At 38.5% G+C, this 16,842-nt stretch overlaps 1 protein-coding gene across 3 annotated transcripts; it reads right to left on the reverse strand.

Moving 5' to 3' along the window:
- Nucleotides 1-1,259: 1,259 nt before the first annotated feature.
- On the reverse strand, nt 1,260-16,582 carry LOC146710337 (deoxyribonuclease-1-like). 3 transcript variants are annotated; one of them, XM_085457743.1, is made up of 10 exons: nt 16,496-16,582; nt 10,459-10,551; nt 10,275-10,369; nt 10,090-10,176; nt 9,861-9,973; nt 5,916-6,028; nt 4,819-4,973; nt 4,197-4,293; nt 4,022-4,106; nt 1,260-1,947 (listed from the first exon to the last, which is right to left on the reverse strand). In XM_085457743.1, the coding sequence occupies exons 2-10, from the start codon at nt 10,537-10,539 to the stop codon at nt 1,868-1,870; spliced, it is 906 nt and encodes a 301-aa protein (XP_085313869.1). In that variant the 5' UTR covers nt 10,540-10,551; nt 16,496-16,582; the 3' UTR covers nt 1,260-1,867. The 3 variants fall into 3 exon arrangements, with proteins under 3 accessions (XP_085313869.1, XP_085313868.1, XP_085313867.1); XM_085457742.1 differs by lacking the exon at nt 16,496-16,582 and adding an exon at nt 11,884-12,006 and having other exon boundaries at nt 10,090-10,167; XM_085457741.1 differs by lacking the exon at nt 16,496-16,582 and adding an exon at nt 11,884-12,005.
- Between the last annotated feature and the right edge of the window lie 260 nt (nt 16,583-16,842).

Here is a 16,842-nt window from a genome sequence, read left to right on the forward strand (position 1 = left end):
TCCCAACTCTTGAGCCACGATCGTTAAGTTAAAAGGTTCCTTGAGACATGAAAACAAAATACAACCAACATACAAACACTAAGCTACAAAGAGAGTAAAGAGGATGGAAAACAATGTTTGCGTGTGAGACCAAATTTTTTTCATGTATAAAAATCAAAGCTTCACACACACTACCTTCCTCAACAACGTCCTCAAGAATCATTTTGGCAAACACTGTGACGTTACACTGTTTCCTTCCTGTCATATTTTCAAGGGAAGACTGTGCAGCAACAATGGCAACAAAGTGACTCATGACACTTGATTTCTTCCTGGCTTCTGTTTGGCCACAGCAATGTGTGGTACTCATATAAAATGTTGTGATATGGATAGGTAGTGTGAGTATTGTAATTTCACAAAACATAATCATACGGAAGTGTATTTCTGTCAATACAGTTAACGCTTAAATTTAAAAAACAAAAAACAAACACTAAAATAGAACCAAATCAAACATGCTGATCTACCTGCTATGGTGACCCGTCAGAATAATCCCTCACAAAATATGTGGCTATTCTTAAACTTCAGTAGAAACTCAATTATTCAAGTACAGTCGATTTACAAATAAAGGACTAGTCATAAGTGGCACTCATACATCTGTTTTCTCGAGTACCCCAGCCTGCCCATGGTTATTGTAAAAACTAAAAACAGCAAGAATTGGTTTTGTCATGGCTAGACGGTCCTCACTGATCGTCTTGCCAATTTGTTGTGGTGTTTGTGTGTACTGTGTCGTGCTCTCCTCTCCATCCTGTGCATGTGTTTTTCTGCTGGAACATGTACTTCCGGAAGCCGTGGCACGGAACGGCAGTTGACCGGAGGGGAGTGTCCTGAGCTAGAATCATCGCACCTGTGCAGAATTACCTTGCCAGCGCAGACCTATTTAACGGGGCGGTTGAGTCACAACCACCGCTGGAACGTTGAACTAAACCGGGTAGCGTAGTCATGATTAGCATACCCGGTTTGTGAAGGAGAGGACGTTTTCGTTATTGAGCGTGTGTTTTTTCTCATCTGCCTCCAGGGTTCAGGGATTGGAGGAGGAGCCGGCACCAGGAGTTGTTGTGGATTATTACTGCACTGTCACCGTGAGGAGAGGTCGCCGTATCACTGCACTGCCCTTTTTGGATTATAGACTCGAACTGTTAACTCACCTTTTCACTGTAAATAAATCCACTGTCATTCTGCAAGGAGTCTCGCACCTGAGTCCTTTAATCCAATTCACCATGACAGGTTTAATGTAAACAGTCATTTAATTGCATCAAATATGAAAAAACAGTCCATCATTATTCAACTGGTGGAACAAAATATGCTTCAATCCCTCCATTCCTGGTTATTCAGGCAGATTCTCAATTTAACAGCTGAAATGAATCTGCAAATATTTTCCCAAACAAAACATTTATTCACTTATCAGCATGCTCTTCAACAATTTATGGTCATTTCCATTATTAAAAATGTTAATACATTTTATTTCCTACTAATGCCCTTAGCTCAGAAGTAAAATATTTATACATACGTTCCCACTCTAAATAGCAAAATAGCCCAAGGTAGACCCTGTGGGGTATGCTATCTATACAGTGACCAAGAGAAACCAAAATAAGTTCATGTTTACCATGGAAGGTGTCTGGAAAACATATAATAAAACAACAATTATTTCTTACATATCTTTACACTCATTTGTCTTTTCCACAGTAAATTCAGTAAAGAAGACAAACAGAGTTATTTTTTTATCACGTTGAACCACCTGATGTGGTTTTCTGTTAAATCTGAAGAAAAACTGAGTTTAAAAATTAACTGGAGTAACCCAAATTTTAAAAATTAATAGCAAGATTGTTAAAGTTTAACACTTAACAGCCCGACGTCCTCTCTTGGTTGGCATGTTGGATGCTTGTCCTTGCTTTCTTTTTTGCTCCTGTTGTCCTGTTGTTAATATTAGAAAGAGGAAATACAATGGGTAAAATAAGTACTGCACATGTCAACAATTTTCTAAGTTAATATATTTCTAAACGTGCTGTTGTCATGAAATTCTCACCAGATGTCAGTAACAACCCATTAAAGTTATGTGTAATAAAGAGAAATGACAAACGAAAAGGTATTGAACACATGAACAAAGGAACAGGCAAAAAGACGCTTTTAGTTTTCTTACTGTCCTTCTTCCCTGCTGTTTTTCTTTCCCTCCCCTTTTCTTGAACTTGTCTACATCTTTCCCTTTTCTATCCCCTAGCCCTGTCTGTTCCAATTGTAATAAGTTGTAAAAGTAAAAAAATAAATAAATAATAAAGCTCAATCAAGTGGACCAGTATGGCAAAGCCACAATGATCCACTTGTTTTTCATTTTAATTGGCCTTCAGACAATAATTCTGATTACTGCAGCGCCAAACGGGACAGGAATGAAAAAAAAAAAGCCATTTAGTGCAAATTAAAATCAGCTGGTTTAGTCTCAACTAATGGCTTATAGAACCATGTTTCATTACTAAGGTGTCACACAGGAAACATCTCATGAAGGATGAAGCCAATGAGCAAACTCTACACCTTTGCAGCCTTGTTGTTGCAAAACATACTGATAACACTGGTTACCGAAGAATTTCTAAACCACTGAAGGTTCCAGTTCAGGATTTGAAGACTGGATGTCTGAAAGAATGGGACAAAATCACACCTGCACCCAATGCATGTGACTAGTTTCTCCGTGCAGTAGGCATCTTGATGCCGTTATCACCAACAAAGGGTTTTGTTCAAAGCATGAAATAAAATTCAGTGAGCATGTTGAAAACATTTTCCCCGTGTCATTTTAGACATAAATTATGGACATGTATACTTTGATTTCATTGAATGTGTGCATTGGATGGGCTGTTACTGACATCTGGTGAGAATTTTATGTCAATAGCACCTTTAGAAATATATTTCCTTAATTCAGTTTTATTTATACAGGGTCAAATCACAACAACAGTCACTTCAAGGTGCTTTATATTGTAAGGTAGACCCTGTAGGGTACATACAGAGACAATCATATGACCCCCTATGAGCAAGCACTTTGGCGAAAGTGGGAAGGAAAAACTTCCTTTTAACAGGAAGAAACCTCCAGCAGAACCAGGCTCAGGGAGGGGCGGGGCCATCTGCTGCGAGCGGTTGGGGTGAGTTTGAAAATCATAAAAAGTGTTCAATAGAGTGATGTTAAAGCTGACTGGATGCCGATCCCAGCCCAATAGCCAGTCCCTGATCTGCCACAGGTAACAAAAGCAGTGATGAGTAGTCAGGATGTAGCTTCCACTTCTCCTGGTTCATGTTCCTACAGTAGACTCACGTGGCGATTGTTTTAAAGTGTCTTTGGTCTGGTTTTCATCTTTGCTTTGTGTTGCAGGCTTTGTGTTCATGCCTAAAAAGCAAATACCAGCACTGTATGTGTGTCCTCATTAGGATAGGGATTTATGCTGGTTCGTGGGATTGTAGCCTCGGGTTTATCCTGTTACATTGAGCTTACCACTTCTCAAATATCACTGTGTGTCTCCTATATGATATATTTAACTGACATTTTTTATTGTAACAACCAACGATTTACACAGGAAAATAATGACTATTAACAAGGTTGCCAAACTTTTGCATCCCACTGTATGTGGTATTTATGAGACATTTTGTTTAAGGTAATTTTATAGAAAAAAGAAATGTAATGTGTAGTATAAGTACTTAGTTTCTCCTGGAAGTAATGGTAGTAATGTACTGCATTACTTTTAATAAGAGTGTTCTGTGTAATATGTTACTCTTTTGAGTTATGACCTCAATGCTGATCATAGCATTGAGGTCAGCATGTAACCTTTGACCACACAGCGTGTAATTAATTTGCACAAATATATTCATTTAGAGACGGTGGTGACCCTTAAAGCGGAGCCAATGAGAACTCAATGATATCAATAATGGCATCAGAATCACTAAATTCTTATCAATCTCCATTCCTGCTGTCAAATATAAATAAAGTAAGAGTCAGAGATGAAAAAATAACCTTTTTTCTTAGATTGTCCTTCCCCAGACGCATCTTTGGTCTTCAGCTCCACCTCCACAGGGTAATGGTCACTGATGCCCAGGGCCTTAAAAAGTTGAATGACAACACTTATGGTGTCCTTTAAAATGCTAAAACCTGTCAAATCATTTGTATCTTGAGCTTAGAAAAAACTCACCTCCTCATCGGTCAGGTCAAACTCCTGCTGGAAGTTGAAGGACTTGGCCGAGTTGGGTACGATGGCGTTCAGCATGGTCTGTCCATACACAACAATTCTGTTTGACAAAGAGGAGATGCATTTCTTTTAAACAGTTAAGAACTTCATTTCTGTCTGTCTACTTTATAGCGTGAAGCGCCAATAGTTTTATTTCTCCATTTTCTGTCTCAAATTGAAAGTCACTGATGCCAATATTATTTCTTATGTGAGAGGCACTCTGAGAAAAAAATCTTTAAAACATTAAGAGTCTGGGACTACATGCCTCCACTACAGCTATACTGATTTATTTCCTGAATTCCTGCACTTTTTTCACACAAATTTAATGTACACACAGGTAGATTTAATCAGAATTCGTGAGTCATCCAGCCTCATGTGCACGTTCCCAATACAGACAAAACAGACAAACTCTAACAAACAAATAACAACTAACTCTTATTTCCTTTTGGTCATTATGCACAATTTTTCAAAACACCAGAAGCAAAGAAATAGAAATTAGAAATATCCCAAAAGGTCGTGCCATTATATAGTGATTATATAAAAAGTTTTTTAAACTCGGGCATAGAAAGTGCTATATGTGTGTCACCTGTCGTAGGTGTTATCATTTTTGTTGCTAGCTGTGGTGTCGACATTGTCATCAATGAGCCAGTTGTAGGAAGAAGAGCAGATGCGAATCTTTTCCTTCTTCTTCTTGGAGAGATATCGTCCATCAGCATTAAAGTCCCCCAAAAGCATTATATTCTGCCAAAAAATGCCAAAAGAGAGCAGAACTCACTTAGTACAATGACAGATGTTTGTTACAGCCAGTATGTGACACTCTAATGTCTAATGGTATTAATGTATTCTTTAAATAACAGCACAAAGATTTATATGGTAGGATATATTCGTTATTATGCGATCCCGTGAAGAGCTGTCATTTATTGAGCATCACTTCACTGTAGGATACAAAGATTTATGCACTTGTGTTTTTAAAGTTTTCTTTTCATTTGTTAATGAGCAAAGCAGCTTGAAGACTTCCTTCCTTATCGGTCTGTCTAAAGGATGACAAAATCAAGTAGTTAAAAATATATTATAATCTGAGTCACTATATGGATTAACAAGGTGAGATATTCAGGATCTGCTTTAAAACAAAGGTCAGATAAAGTTATTTATTAAGATTCTGAATGAAGGGAGTTTGATCTGTGTCCTGTTTTGGAGCTTAGTTCACAGTTTGTTGTTTATTCGCTGCTTGGTTAGGTTTAGAAACTAAAAGTAATTGTTTAGTTTTAGAAAGATATTGTAGTATTTCAGCTTGAAGATTTCTGCTGTAAGAGAAAATATTCAGCTATATTCTACAAATATTCTAAAAGGCAACAAATCCCAGGTAATTTCATGGTCATACGTGTCACACACCAGGCCGCATAGTCAAGAACTTAACCTTGCTATAAGGTATGTAGTCAGTATAATCACTAGCAAGACCTGACCAGGTGCAGTGTTGCTTATTTGAAATAAGCCAAACCCTCTCTTTATTGCAGAAACAAACTGTGACACAAGCAGGCTGGGGGAAAGGCAGGGTGGAGTGGGTCATCATGCATTTTTTTTTTATTTACTATAACGCCCCTTGAAACAACTGTTGTGTTGAATTGGCTCTATACAAATACAACTGAATTGGTCTGAATTTTTTAATCAAAACATAAAACTTACATCAGTTTTCCATTTCTTCCTGATGTCTTCAACTACATCATGCAGCTCGTCCAGCTCCTTCAGAGAGTCCTCTGGCTTTGTGTGGACTGGGATCAGGACCAGATCGTCCATAACTGAAATACAGTTTTTTATATTTAGATGAGAAGGTGGAGTGCTACACTATCAGGCATCACTGTCAGGCTCAGGTAACAGGCTCCCTCTGTTTGACTACACTGCCAAGGTTGTTAGTGTGAAAAATATGAAGTAAGAATCTAAAGGACAGAAATGGCTAATACAGGGTATAACCTGTGTTTATTGGGCACTAAATAAAGTTATAGTTTTTACACAGCTGAATAAACATCAAGCAGACAGCTGATTATCAGAAGTGTGAGATGTTCGAGAATATACTCCGGTGTCCCGTTATATTTTAGATAGCAAGGAGTTTATTAAACTTCACCGAAACAATCTGCAGATTTCATTAAACTTTAATAAACTATCATCTTGTCTTTATTTTTAGTTAGCACATACCTGAAACACTTCAAGCTGTAAGCTAATGATAGTTATATAAGAGCAGATGCTGCTGGTGCAATAAGCTGTACGTTTTACGTCCAATGGATGATGATCTGATTAGTCGACTAATCGCAAAAATAATCGGTGACTAGTCGACTATCAAAATAATCGTTTGTGGCAGCCCTAGTGGCAGGTAATTTTAAATGCAGCGCTTCTATCTGCTCAACACATCAGCACGTACACAAACTGTTTGTGTGCACTGTGTCGCTAGTTAAAGATCCAGCAGCTCTGTTTCAAAGGGAGAGAAAAGAAAGAGAGCTAACTTCACTCAGAGATGGAGAAAGGTAAGAAAGACAAGACAGGAGAGGAAGAAGAGAGCTTAGATTTAAAGGTAATGATGTTCAGTGGTGCTTGATAAACTGCAAATTTAAAGCTTGCGTGTAATAATAATGGATTGGATTTATATAGCGCTTTTCAAGGCACCCAAAGCACTTTACAACGCCACTATTCATTCACTCTCACATTCACACACTGGTGGAGGCAGCTACAGTTGTAGCCACAGCTGCCCTGGGGCAGACTGACAGAAGCGAGGCTGCCATATCGCGCCATCGGCCCCTCTGGCCAACACCAGTAGGCAAGTAGGGTAAAGTGTCTTGCCCAAGGACACAACGACCAGGACAGAGAGCCTGGGGATGGAACCGGCGACCTTCCGGTTACAGATACGCTTCCCAACCCCCTGAGCCACGGTCGCCCCATGTAATATCATTTTAATCAAATATTGGATTAGTGTATTTTGATACTGGGAAACATCCAGCAAAACAAACTAAGCTATACTAATATTGTGTTATTCAAATGTTACATGAAAATATTAGGTAGTGCTTTGATTCCAAGAAATGTTGTGGTTTGTGATCGCATGCCACCTGTTTTGATGTGTGGCTCCTCCCATTGGTGTGTGTGTTTTTGGCTGTATCCCAATTCAGGGTCTGCAGCCTTAAAGGCCGCATTTTAAGGCCGATTACGTCACATCAACGCGACGAAGGCTGTCCCAATTCAAAGGCTGCTCAAAATGCAGCCCCAAATGTGTCCTTCATTTCCCTGAATTTTAAGGATGGGTCGGCGTATCCTTCATGGCCCAACATATCCCAGACTTCCTAGTGCGGCGGTGGGTGTGGATAATTTTGCCAAAAAAAACGGCGGAAGCGGGGCAGCCAAGGAGTAAACTTTCAAATGTAAGTACTGAATATTATGTAACTTATTTATGTGCAAATGTTTAATAATGAAGAACATTAAAACATTACTGTTGGCCACATGTCGGCAAAGTTTTGTGACATTAGCGATGTTTCAATTCAATTCAATTTTATTCATATGGCGCCAAATCACAACAAAAGTCGCCTCAAGGCGCTTTATGTTGTAGATACAGAGAAAAACCCAACAATCATATGACCCCCTATGAGCAACTTCTACTTACTTGGTTTTAAAGCCTTTAAAATATACGCTGTTCAATAGTTCTTACAGAGAATGTGACGATTTTATGGATAATTAAATTACATAATACACAATGATTGTTGTGTAAAACATGATTACACAACAATCATGTTTTACAGTTCTGTGGTCTCAGCCTCAGATACTTACAAATCACACAAAGCTCGTGTAGAAACAAACAAATGAACAAAATGTTCTCTTTCATTTCTGTATGACATGTTTATTAAAATAATCAAATTACAGCGTTTGCATTTATGTTAGATTACTTTTAATTAACTGCTTTAGCCCACTTACAATGAAAATGTGAAAGAATCTTGTTCACGACCTGTGTAGTATGTTAACACCATTGGAAGTAAAAATAAAGTAAAAGTAAAATAGTTTTTTTTATAAAGCTCTGACTTGTATTATGAGTCTGTGGTCTAGGAGAGAGTCCTGTAACTCTCTGTCTGCAAAATACAGTAAATAATGACCAATGCTGGGCAATTATTTATATAGTTACTTAAAAGTTACTGAGTTTTGCAAACAACAAAGTTTTTTTCAGCTGTTTACCTAATAATGCAGCCAAGGCAGTTTTAAATAAACATTTCAAACTATTTACAGAACAATCAGCTGTTCTGCATCAAATCTGATGCCACACAGATTATTTGTGCCGCTCCAAAAAATTATTTCTGTCCACTATGAGATAAAGGAGAACAACAGCCTGATACCTGCAGGCCTGACAAGAGGAGATGTATCACTGCTGTAACACCTGTGACATTCAGCAGTCGCCTCATTGTTCTGACACACACAACAAAACTACTGACTACACTACACACTAACTACACAAGACAACACACTAACTTTAGACTCCAAACACAAAACGTCGCGAATCTCTCACATCTCAAAACACCGCTGTCACTCCTAAAACTAAGGGACGATTGGTGAAAAGTAGCAATAGCTATAAACCTATGTGCGTTACATCAGCTTTATGTTTTGTACTTGGACTAAGTAAAACTGCACTCTCCCTTTTAACCCCCCCCCCAATAAAACGTATAAAACGCTGATTTTACTGTTTCTTCCTGCAGTAAATATAAACAACGATAGTATTCAGGAAGAAAACCAAACATTGCAAAAAATTTTATCAGAACTCTGGTTTTACGTGACCTATCAACACAATTTAAAAACTGGTATAAAGTCCACACTTTTCCCGTCAGTTGTTCCGTCTGTCCTGCTCACATCTCCAATGGTTGTACACGTTGTCATTCACTCCACATGAGCCACGCCGCTTTGCCAGCTAAAACACCGGCGTCGGCACACAAGGACGCTGTCATAGCCTGTCGACGTTGCTTAGCTGCATATATACGAATGTGAATCGCATCATGGAGCAGTCACCGGTCACTCACTGACTCACACTGCGAAACAACATGAATTTTAACTTATTTATTTACATTTTAGTTCCGGTTAGATTTTTTTGTGCACAACGATTGCGCACGCGTGCAGCTTAGATGGAACGTCGCCCCGAGGCCGGGTCGTAACAGCAGCTTTGTCCAGGATAATAAGGTTAGGTTGAGTTAATGTGGATTCACAGCAAAGCTCTGTGTTGGACTGGTGCACAGTGACTGTAGTGCTCGTGGTCAGATTTAGGTGAAACTTAAACTGATGATGTTTAGATCCATTCACTAAATTCTGACTTTATACCAGCTGTATTCTGTCTAGTGTAAAGATAATAAACAGTGTAGTGTCAATGCAGGGGATAGACATCAGCCATTATAGCTTGTCAAACTGTGTACATCTTATTGAATTCAGTTCTGTAAATCCACAAAGAGCAGCAGGTCAGCTGATCACAGCAAATACACTAAGAAAATTAGAAATGATTGTGAGCTGTGATTCTTTCCCCTTTGCTGAGCCAATACACAGATCTCAGGGTGTTTGGCACTTCCACTTGTTTTGTTTTGTAACTTAAAGCGTTACTCAAACACAGTAAAAAGCACAAACCTGTAGTTGGACAATCAAACCGCAGGATGAAGGGCTCTCTGGCAAAGGCATCTTCATCTCCAGCCTGATTATCTTCATACTGGTGTGAGTCCTTCAGCGTCACTTCATCTGGTCTGAGAGATAAACACAAATAGTCAGACATCAGTGTGTCTGGCCATGAATCTCACAAATTAAAGTCTGATTAATAACCACTGAGATGTTGTATTCGAGTGAACTTAGACTCACACACCTGTAGAAACAGACATACTGCTCCTTGTAGGTGTCTCGTCCCAGTTGTTTGCTGGCAGTTTTTTTGTAGGGGCGTTTTCTGTTAGTGCTGAGGAAAACAGAAGCAACTTAAACATGCAGTTTTCTACATAAAAATGTTGTAAATAAAATAATTAAATACACACACTATCACTGCAGGGAACTCACTCAGTTTTGTTGAGTTCTTGAAGTAACGTTTCCATGGCTTTGCCGCTCTTATCCACCACCTCCAGCAGGACAATCACACTGTACCGAGATATGATCTGGAGGAAACACATCATTTAAGTGTTACACATTTTGTCATTGATGTTGTATTTAAAGCTTTCTGTTGTAAAGGTAAAATTATTATCACCTTGGTGAGGTGTTTGACGACAGACTTGTCATGGACTTTCTTATGTCCCAGGTTCTTGCCATTAAAGGCTGCTATCTTCATTCTGACTTGATTCTGCAAGAGATCAACTCTGTTTTAGACGACCAACACACAGTGTGTGATGAATTGTTCAAATGTCTGCTGAATCAAAACAGAGGAAGAAAATGGAGAAGCGTGGCAGAAAAAAGAAGAAACCAAAGCAAAGGGAAGAAAGAGAAACTAAAACTTAAACACTGAAAAAACTGTGGTTGGTTATTTTGCATCATGAATATACTAAAATAAGTCACTGATGACTTTCAAGCTACAACTTCCCAGGTGAAGGCCTCTACTTAACAGCACAGGAGCAACATTTGGAATTGAAAATGGAGAAGTTCCTGGCACTCCAGTTCCTCTAATGCGGTTTCTCATTACAGTAACATTTTTAAAAGTAAGTAAATTCAGAGAGCAGGGATAATATATTTTTAGGTTTTACACTTGTTTTTGAAAAAGAAATTCTACTATCACACAGTATCGTGTCCAATGTAGCTAAAACATGAAAGCCTATTATTATTATATAATATGTGATGACTGTTAAACTGTATTCTCACTGCTATATCTAAAAAACTTCATCTGAACTACCGTTTTCAAACTACAACATTAACTAAAACATAAAATCACTTATTCCAAACTAGTCTGGGCCTTCAAAGCAGTGTGAGGAGGTCGTGTGTGGTTGGGTCCTGCTCAGAAAAAATGGATTCTAGTTGGTCTTTCTGTACATTATTTATTAGCTCATGGGTGCAACTATAATGTTGTTACTTTGATGTATTGCTTTTTTCACCTTACTAGTGTTACTGATCTCTCAAAGTGCTTTTAACTACAAGTCACACTCAAAGGCAAATGGAGAACATTCAAACCTCACACTGAAAGGCCCGGCTCGAGTTAGCTCAATGTAGCAAAAGTAAAAATATTGCTTATGCAGCGTGGAACATTTTAATGGTTTTGAATGACAGAAATAGTTTCGTATCAATAATGCATATGCAGTATTCTGAACTACTCTAAACACTTTCAGAAGTGCAGCTCATACTACTTTCAAATAATGGATATCTTATGAGTAAGATCAAATACTTAAAAGTTATTTAGTGCCTTTTATTTCACTTGAATAAAAACTTTTTAACTGAGGGATTCCCTGAATGCACATTAATTAACTGGCAGGATGTAACATCTTCAGCTCTTTGTTCAGTCACAGACACTGTGGGTGTTCGAGCATTACAGCGGCACAAACAGCAGTACTCAGGTTTCATTTTGACTCCCCTTATAATGAAAGCAAAAACGCTGTTACTGATTTTAAAAGCGAGTAATTCTAACTAATGCAGATACGTATTCACTTTATAAAAGTAGTAAAACGAAAAATTTTAAAATAATACTCACGAGTGTGGCTAAAACAGCAGAATGAAAAATGAAAGAAGCGGCTAATCTGCCAGCAAACACACTGACGCTGACTTCTGCAAAGACAAACTGTCTAAGCAGCAGGAAGTTCTCAACCACACACACAAACACACACGCACACACATACATACAGCATATGGAAACCACACCACGCCCGTCTGTCTTTTATCAGCAGCTGTGTTTCCTGTGTTTGCATACAGCTGAGGGGTTTATAGTCTTTGTCCTGAGTCTCGTGACCGAGTGCTTATGTTTTTAATTATGTGAATTTTTTGTTTCAGTTAGATTTTGGTGATTTCTAGTTCTTTGGTATTGTTCTTTGCCTAACCTGTGTTAGAAGTTTCTTGTATTTCTGTTACAATGTTCTCCTGAGGGGCTTACTCTCTCTATTTTCAAAATGTTTTTGAACTTATCTAAATTGGTTGCAATTGCATTTTTTCTTAATCAACTTCCTGTCGGTACTGACTGCTCTTCTGCATTTGGGGGCAGTGACGAGTCCATTAACATTTAATGCACTATGCAAAACGAGACAGAATATAGCACTGCTGTTCTTGCGATCATCCTTTAAACCATTACTGGGGAACAAGTTACAGGGAGCCCTTCATCAGAGCCCCTAATCAACAGACTCCAACGTGAAGAAAAGCAAAATTTGTAGCTGCTCCATCCACCACTGTTTGTTTTACACAGAAAACAAAATCAGCAGTAATCAGACGTTGTATTAAAATATACAGATAAACTGTCAACTTAGTCTGATACCATGTTTAAGCCTGCTGAAGTTAATCAAATGCTGCCATCCCATTTCACATGGAGGCAATTTCTGCAGCAAACTGGTGAATCTTAACATTTTTCAGATTAAAAGAAATAAAGTAAAATACTGTGTTAATTCAATTATATTAATATTTAAAAGAAACACTTTTTTTCACAAACCAACAGACATGTACATGGACCAGTAAACCTCAGAGGCAGAGTGAAGCTCAATTTTTATGCCTTAGTTTAGATTTAGTATATAATTTTATTTATTACTTTTTTGCCTTTGCCTATTGACTGTGTGAGATTATTTGTATGTTTATTTTATAAGGCAATGTTTATTTAATATTGCACGGTCTTCAGAGTGCCCAATGACAGGAGAGAAGAAAAGGAGAGCGACCGTCCTGCCTGACATCACTGACCGCACTTTAGACGCTCCGATTCTCCGACCAGAGTTCGTATCTAAGCCAGTGGCCATCTCTGTCTCTGTGCATCTCTCTGCAGCAGCAACAGGAGGCAGATCCTTCTCCGCCTTCTCTCACCTCACCTGCGTCCTTCTCAGTTCTTTTTTTTGAAAAGGCTTCTTACATGCATTATAGAAGTGTTTTAGGTAACTTAATCCCAACCAGATCCACCTGTTTTATAGCACAGCTGCTGGAGTCCCGCGCACTGTTGAATCCAGTTTGTTGGACCAATCAGCACAGCACTGATGTTAGGCAGGTGTGCACACTAGAGATCAACAGGCGTGAAATCACCGCCCACTCTCCTGTCAGTTCTTTGAAAAAACAAAACAAAACATCACTATTCCTGGAAGATCCCTCAGAGCTGTTTGTGCAGACAGCATTTAAAGTTCTCCAGTAGTTTTCCGTGAGGATTAGTAGGAAATTGTTAGCGGCCACTTTATTTTGTTTTCTGTGAACTCCAAGCGACAGTTTTTTAAATATAGTATGATATAGTAGCTCTTTCACGGTCTTATAGATCAAAGCGTTTAAATTCAGTGTTGTGGGTAACTGTTGAAACCTCATTAATTTAACTGGAGCAGCTGTGTTGCATTCATTCTGTATTATGCGTGTAACATCTTTGTATTATTTCTATAATTATAGTTTACTCTTCCATCCTTACTCATCCAGTAACTGCTGGTACATCAGTCAGTGCGATTGGTCAGATGTTACCTGCATGTTAGGGTGATGCAGATAAAGGAAAAAATACCCTGGCTTTGTTGAACTGTGTACAGGGTCCTGGATTCATTTGACAGGTTTTAGCTTGACAATTCCTTTTTCGTGTTCAGACATGACCTCTGGAACTGCCGCTGTTCTTATGTAGCCTACTACTCGCTTACAAAAACTACACAACTATGCATCAGGTGTTTACATTCCTCCATCCATTTTCTTATGCTTATCTGGGCCAGCAGCCTAAGAATGGAATTGGAATTGACTAGAATTGAATTACTTTATATTCTAAAATAGTGGATCATTGTCTTAACTTCACCAAATCACAAATTAAGTCATAATAAAATACTGGTAGTTATTATCTCACATTCTTACAAAAACATGCATATGAAAAACATCAATAGAACTATTGTATCTTATTATTTAGTATGCTGTATCATGTAGCTACATGTCCTTTACATAAACAAAATAACAATGATGAAAGAACACACGCTCGAGAGGCTCCAGACTAACAAATGTGGGTTGCATACCACATTATAACTGTTTTAAATGTTGCCATAATATCAGCCAAGAATCCTTGTAGAACGAGTTGGACAGTCAACATATTGTTGTAAGATCAGAAAGTATAAACAGTATGTTGAAGTCTCAAAAAAAAAAAATCCTGGGTGATCAGTTGATTGTGCCTGCACAGAATTGTATGTGTCCAATATATGAACTTACTGTAGGGACCTGAGGCATACACCACCATGACTGCAAGCTGTCTAAATCCACTGTCTGAAGATTTTTTGTACAGGTCTGCTCGTTGCTGACTTTCCTGTTTATATTTCATCTCTGACAGCTCAGATTAAATGCACAGTTCCAAAGTCTGATTACAGTTTAGCCACATTTCAGTGAAGCAGATCACGTTGTTGCAACTATAATCCTGTTCGCATTTGATGTGTAGTATTGGCTCATTAATTTAACTCTTGAGAGCTCACATTTGATAGAGTGATTATTGGAAGCGGATGCCCTCTTCCTCATCTCCTTAGCCGGTGTCTGATACTTCATCGAGAGCCTTGCTTTTTTCCTTTTAGTTTCTTCTTGCATTATAATATCTTCCAGTGGAAGACAATGTTCACCTCCATCATTAATCCTGAGGGCAAGCATTCTCTCTTGAGTAAGTAAGCAATCATTTGTGTTGGAAACCAGTTTACTTGGTTTCCACGTGCCACACCATTATGGGTGTTTCCTCTCAGTACCCATATGAAGATGATTTAAAAAAAAAAAAAAACCCTCCTGAGGCATTTATCATAACAAGAATCTTAAGAATTACATAAGAACAATTTTTAAATTACTGGCTGATCTGCACTGGGACAAAAAAACAAAAATCATCAGCATTTTTGGTCCAGGCGGCCCACTGTGCTCATTCAAAGCAGCACACAGTGTAAATATTTGTACAGTTCCACAAAGCAGTGGTAAAGCTGAATAGTACAAGCAAAAAATTGAAATAGAATTAAAAAAAAAACTGTCATATAATATTCAAATTCTACTTCGAAAACCTGGCTCGATTAGACAGAAAGAAACAGGACTGATGTCAATTAAATGTTTTATTCCCTGAAAAACAAAAGAAAAAATAGTTAAACCTAATTAACTAATAGTCACTTAATGCTTTATTCTCTCTAATTACACTTTCCGTCTTTTTCTTGCTCTGTTGGTGGAAGTATGTGTTGAATCGTGGGGAAACAAGTGTATCAGCATATCAGGCAAATGACAGATTACCAGTTCAGCCCTGTATGTAAGGCAAGGCAAGGCAAATTTATTTGTATAGCACAATTCAACAACAAGGTGATTCAAAGTGCTTTACAGAGACATTAGAAATAAAAACAAATAAAAAGCATGATTTAAAATTGATTAAAACAAGCAAACAAACAAACTAACTAAACACACACATTTCACACCTGTTCGCGTGATCTGAACCCTTATCGTAAGGGGAGCTACCAGTCCTTCTGTGGACGAGCTACTTTCTATTTTAAATTCCCTGAATACTCTCTAGTATGTAGGCCAGAAAGTACAAATGGGTGCTGTGCTGCTTATTTAAAAATATAAAATTGTTACTCAGATGATAACGTTGCCTCTAAGAATTTCATATTAACCCCCTGGAAAACGCAAAGTATTTTCACGCTAGTGGAAAAACTTCAGACGCTCCTTCTGTCTGCACAAAGAGCTGGAGGGTTTTTCCAGGAATTGTGATGGGGTTTTTTCGGAGAACTGACAGAACAGTGGGCGGTGACTTCATGCCTGTTGATCTTTAATGTGCATAAGATACTGTGGGATGGACCGCGGCAAGAAATGAAACACTTTAGCCGAAAATTTCGAAGTTACCCGGATCCGACGAAATCCTGGTTCCTGGTAGAGGTCTCAGGCGCAGGTGTGCCACAGGATAAACTGGTTGGACTGTCACCGTGTCAAAGAGTAACAACAGACTAACGTCTACTCCAACAGTCCAGCAGATATAAAGTGTATGAATTATTTGTAGGGCTGACCATCCCTAAATATTTACCAAAGCAAGCAAGAGCAAAGAAATGCATTTTAAAGATATCAAATATTGAGCGCGTTTATTTCTATACAGCTGTTTGACCACCAGTTAGGCCAGTTATAAAACGATGTTCAAACCAAAAATGATGAGTTCAGAAGTTACATACCGGTCCGGCGTCTTCACAGAGGAGGCAGTCTCTGCAACAGGCGGCTTATACAAAAGGAACAGCGTATCAAACGAGACATACCTGTAACAGCTATGCGCAAGGAGGAGAATGTTTTTGTTAGCCGAGAATGCGATTGGCTACCAATCAGGCAGTTAAAGGAAACGCCCAGGTTAAAAAAAAAAGAAAGACATGGACTGTCTGCCACACGGAAAAAGCAGAGAACAGGTCGGCAGGTAAACTGTGACTGACGGGAGAGTCTCTGCATCCCAACAGGAAACTTCTGCTAAACAGCGGTGCGCACGGTGGAGCATTTAGCAGATAAATATCTACATATTTCCCCCAGGATC

This window comes from Copadichromis virginalis, linkage group LG5 (assembly GCF_057382275.1).
Source record: "Copadichromis virginalis isolate Kocher_CV1m ecotype Utaka linkage group LG5, C_Virginalis_male_GT1.1, whole genome shotgun sequence".
In the NCBI taxonomy this organism is placed as follows: domain Eukaryota; kingdom Metazoa; phylum Chordata; class Actinopteri; order Cichliformes; family Cichlidae; genus Copadichromis; species Copadichromis virginalis.

Bases quoted from the DNA above. Each gene is read 5' to 3' on its own strand.
- LOC146710337 (XM_085457743.1), bottom strand. From the start codon at position 10,539: ATGAAGATAGCAGCCTTTAATGGCAAGAACCTGGGACATAAGAAAGTC. The intron at 6,029-9,860 runs GTTTGTGCTTTT...ACTGTATTTCAG, and splicing joins GTTTGATTGTCCAACTACAG to TTATGGACGATCTGGTCCTG. The intron at 1,948-4,021 runs GTTATTTTTTCA...TATTAACAACAG, and splicing joins AGGACAATCTAAGAAAAAAG to GACAACAGGAGCAAAAAAGA.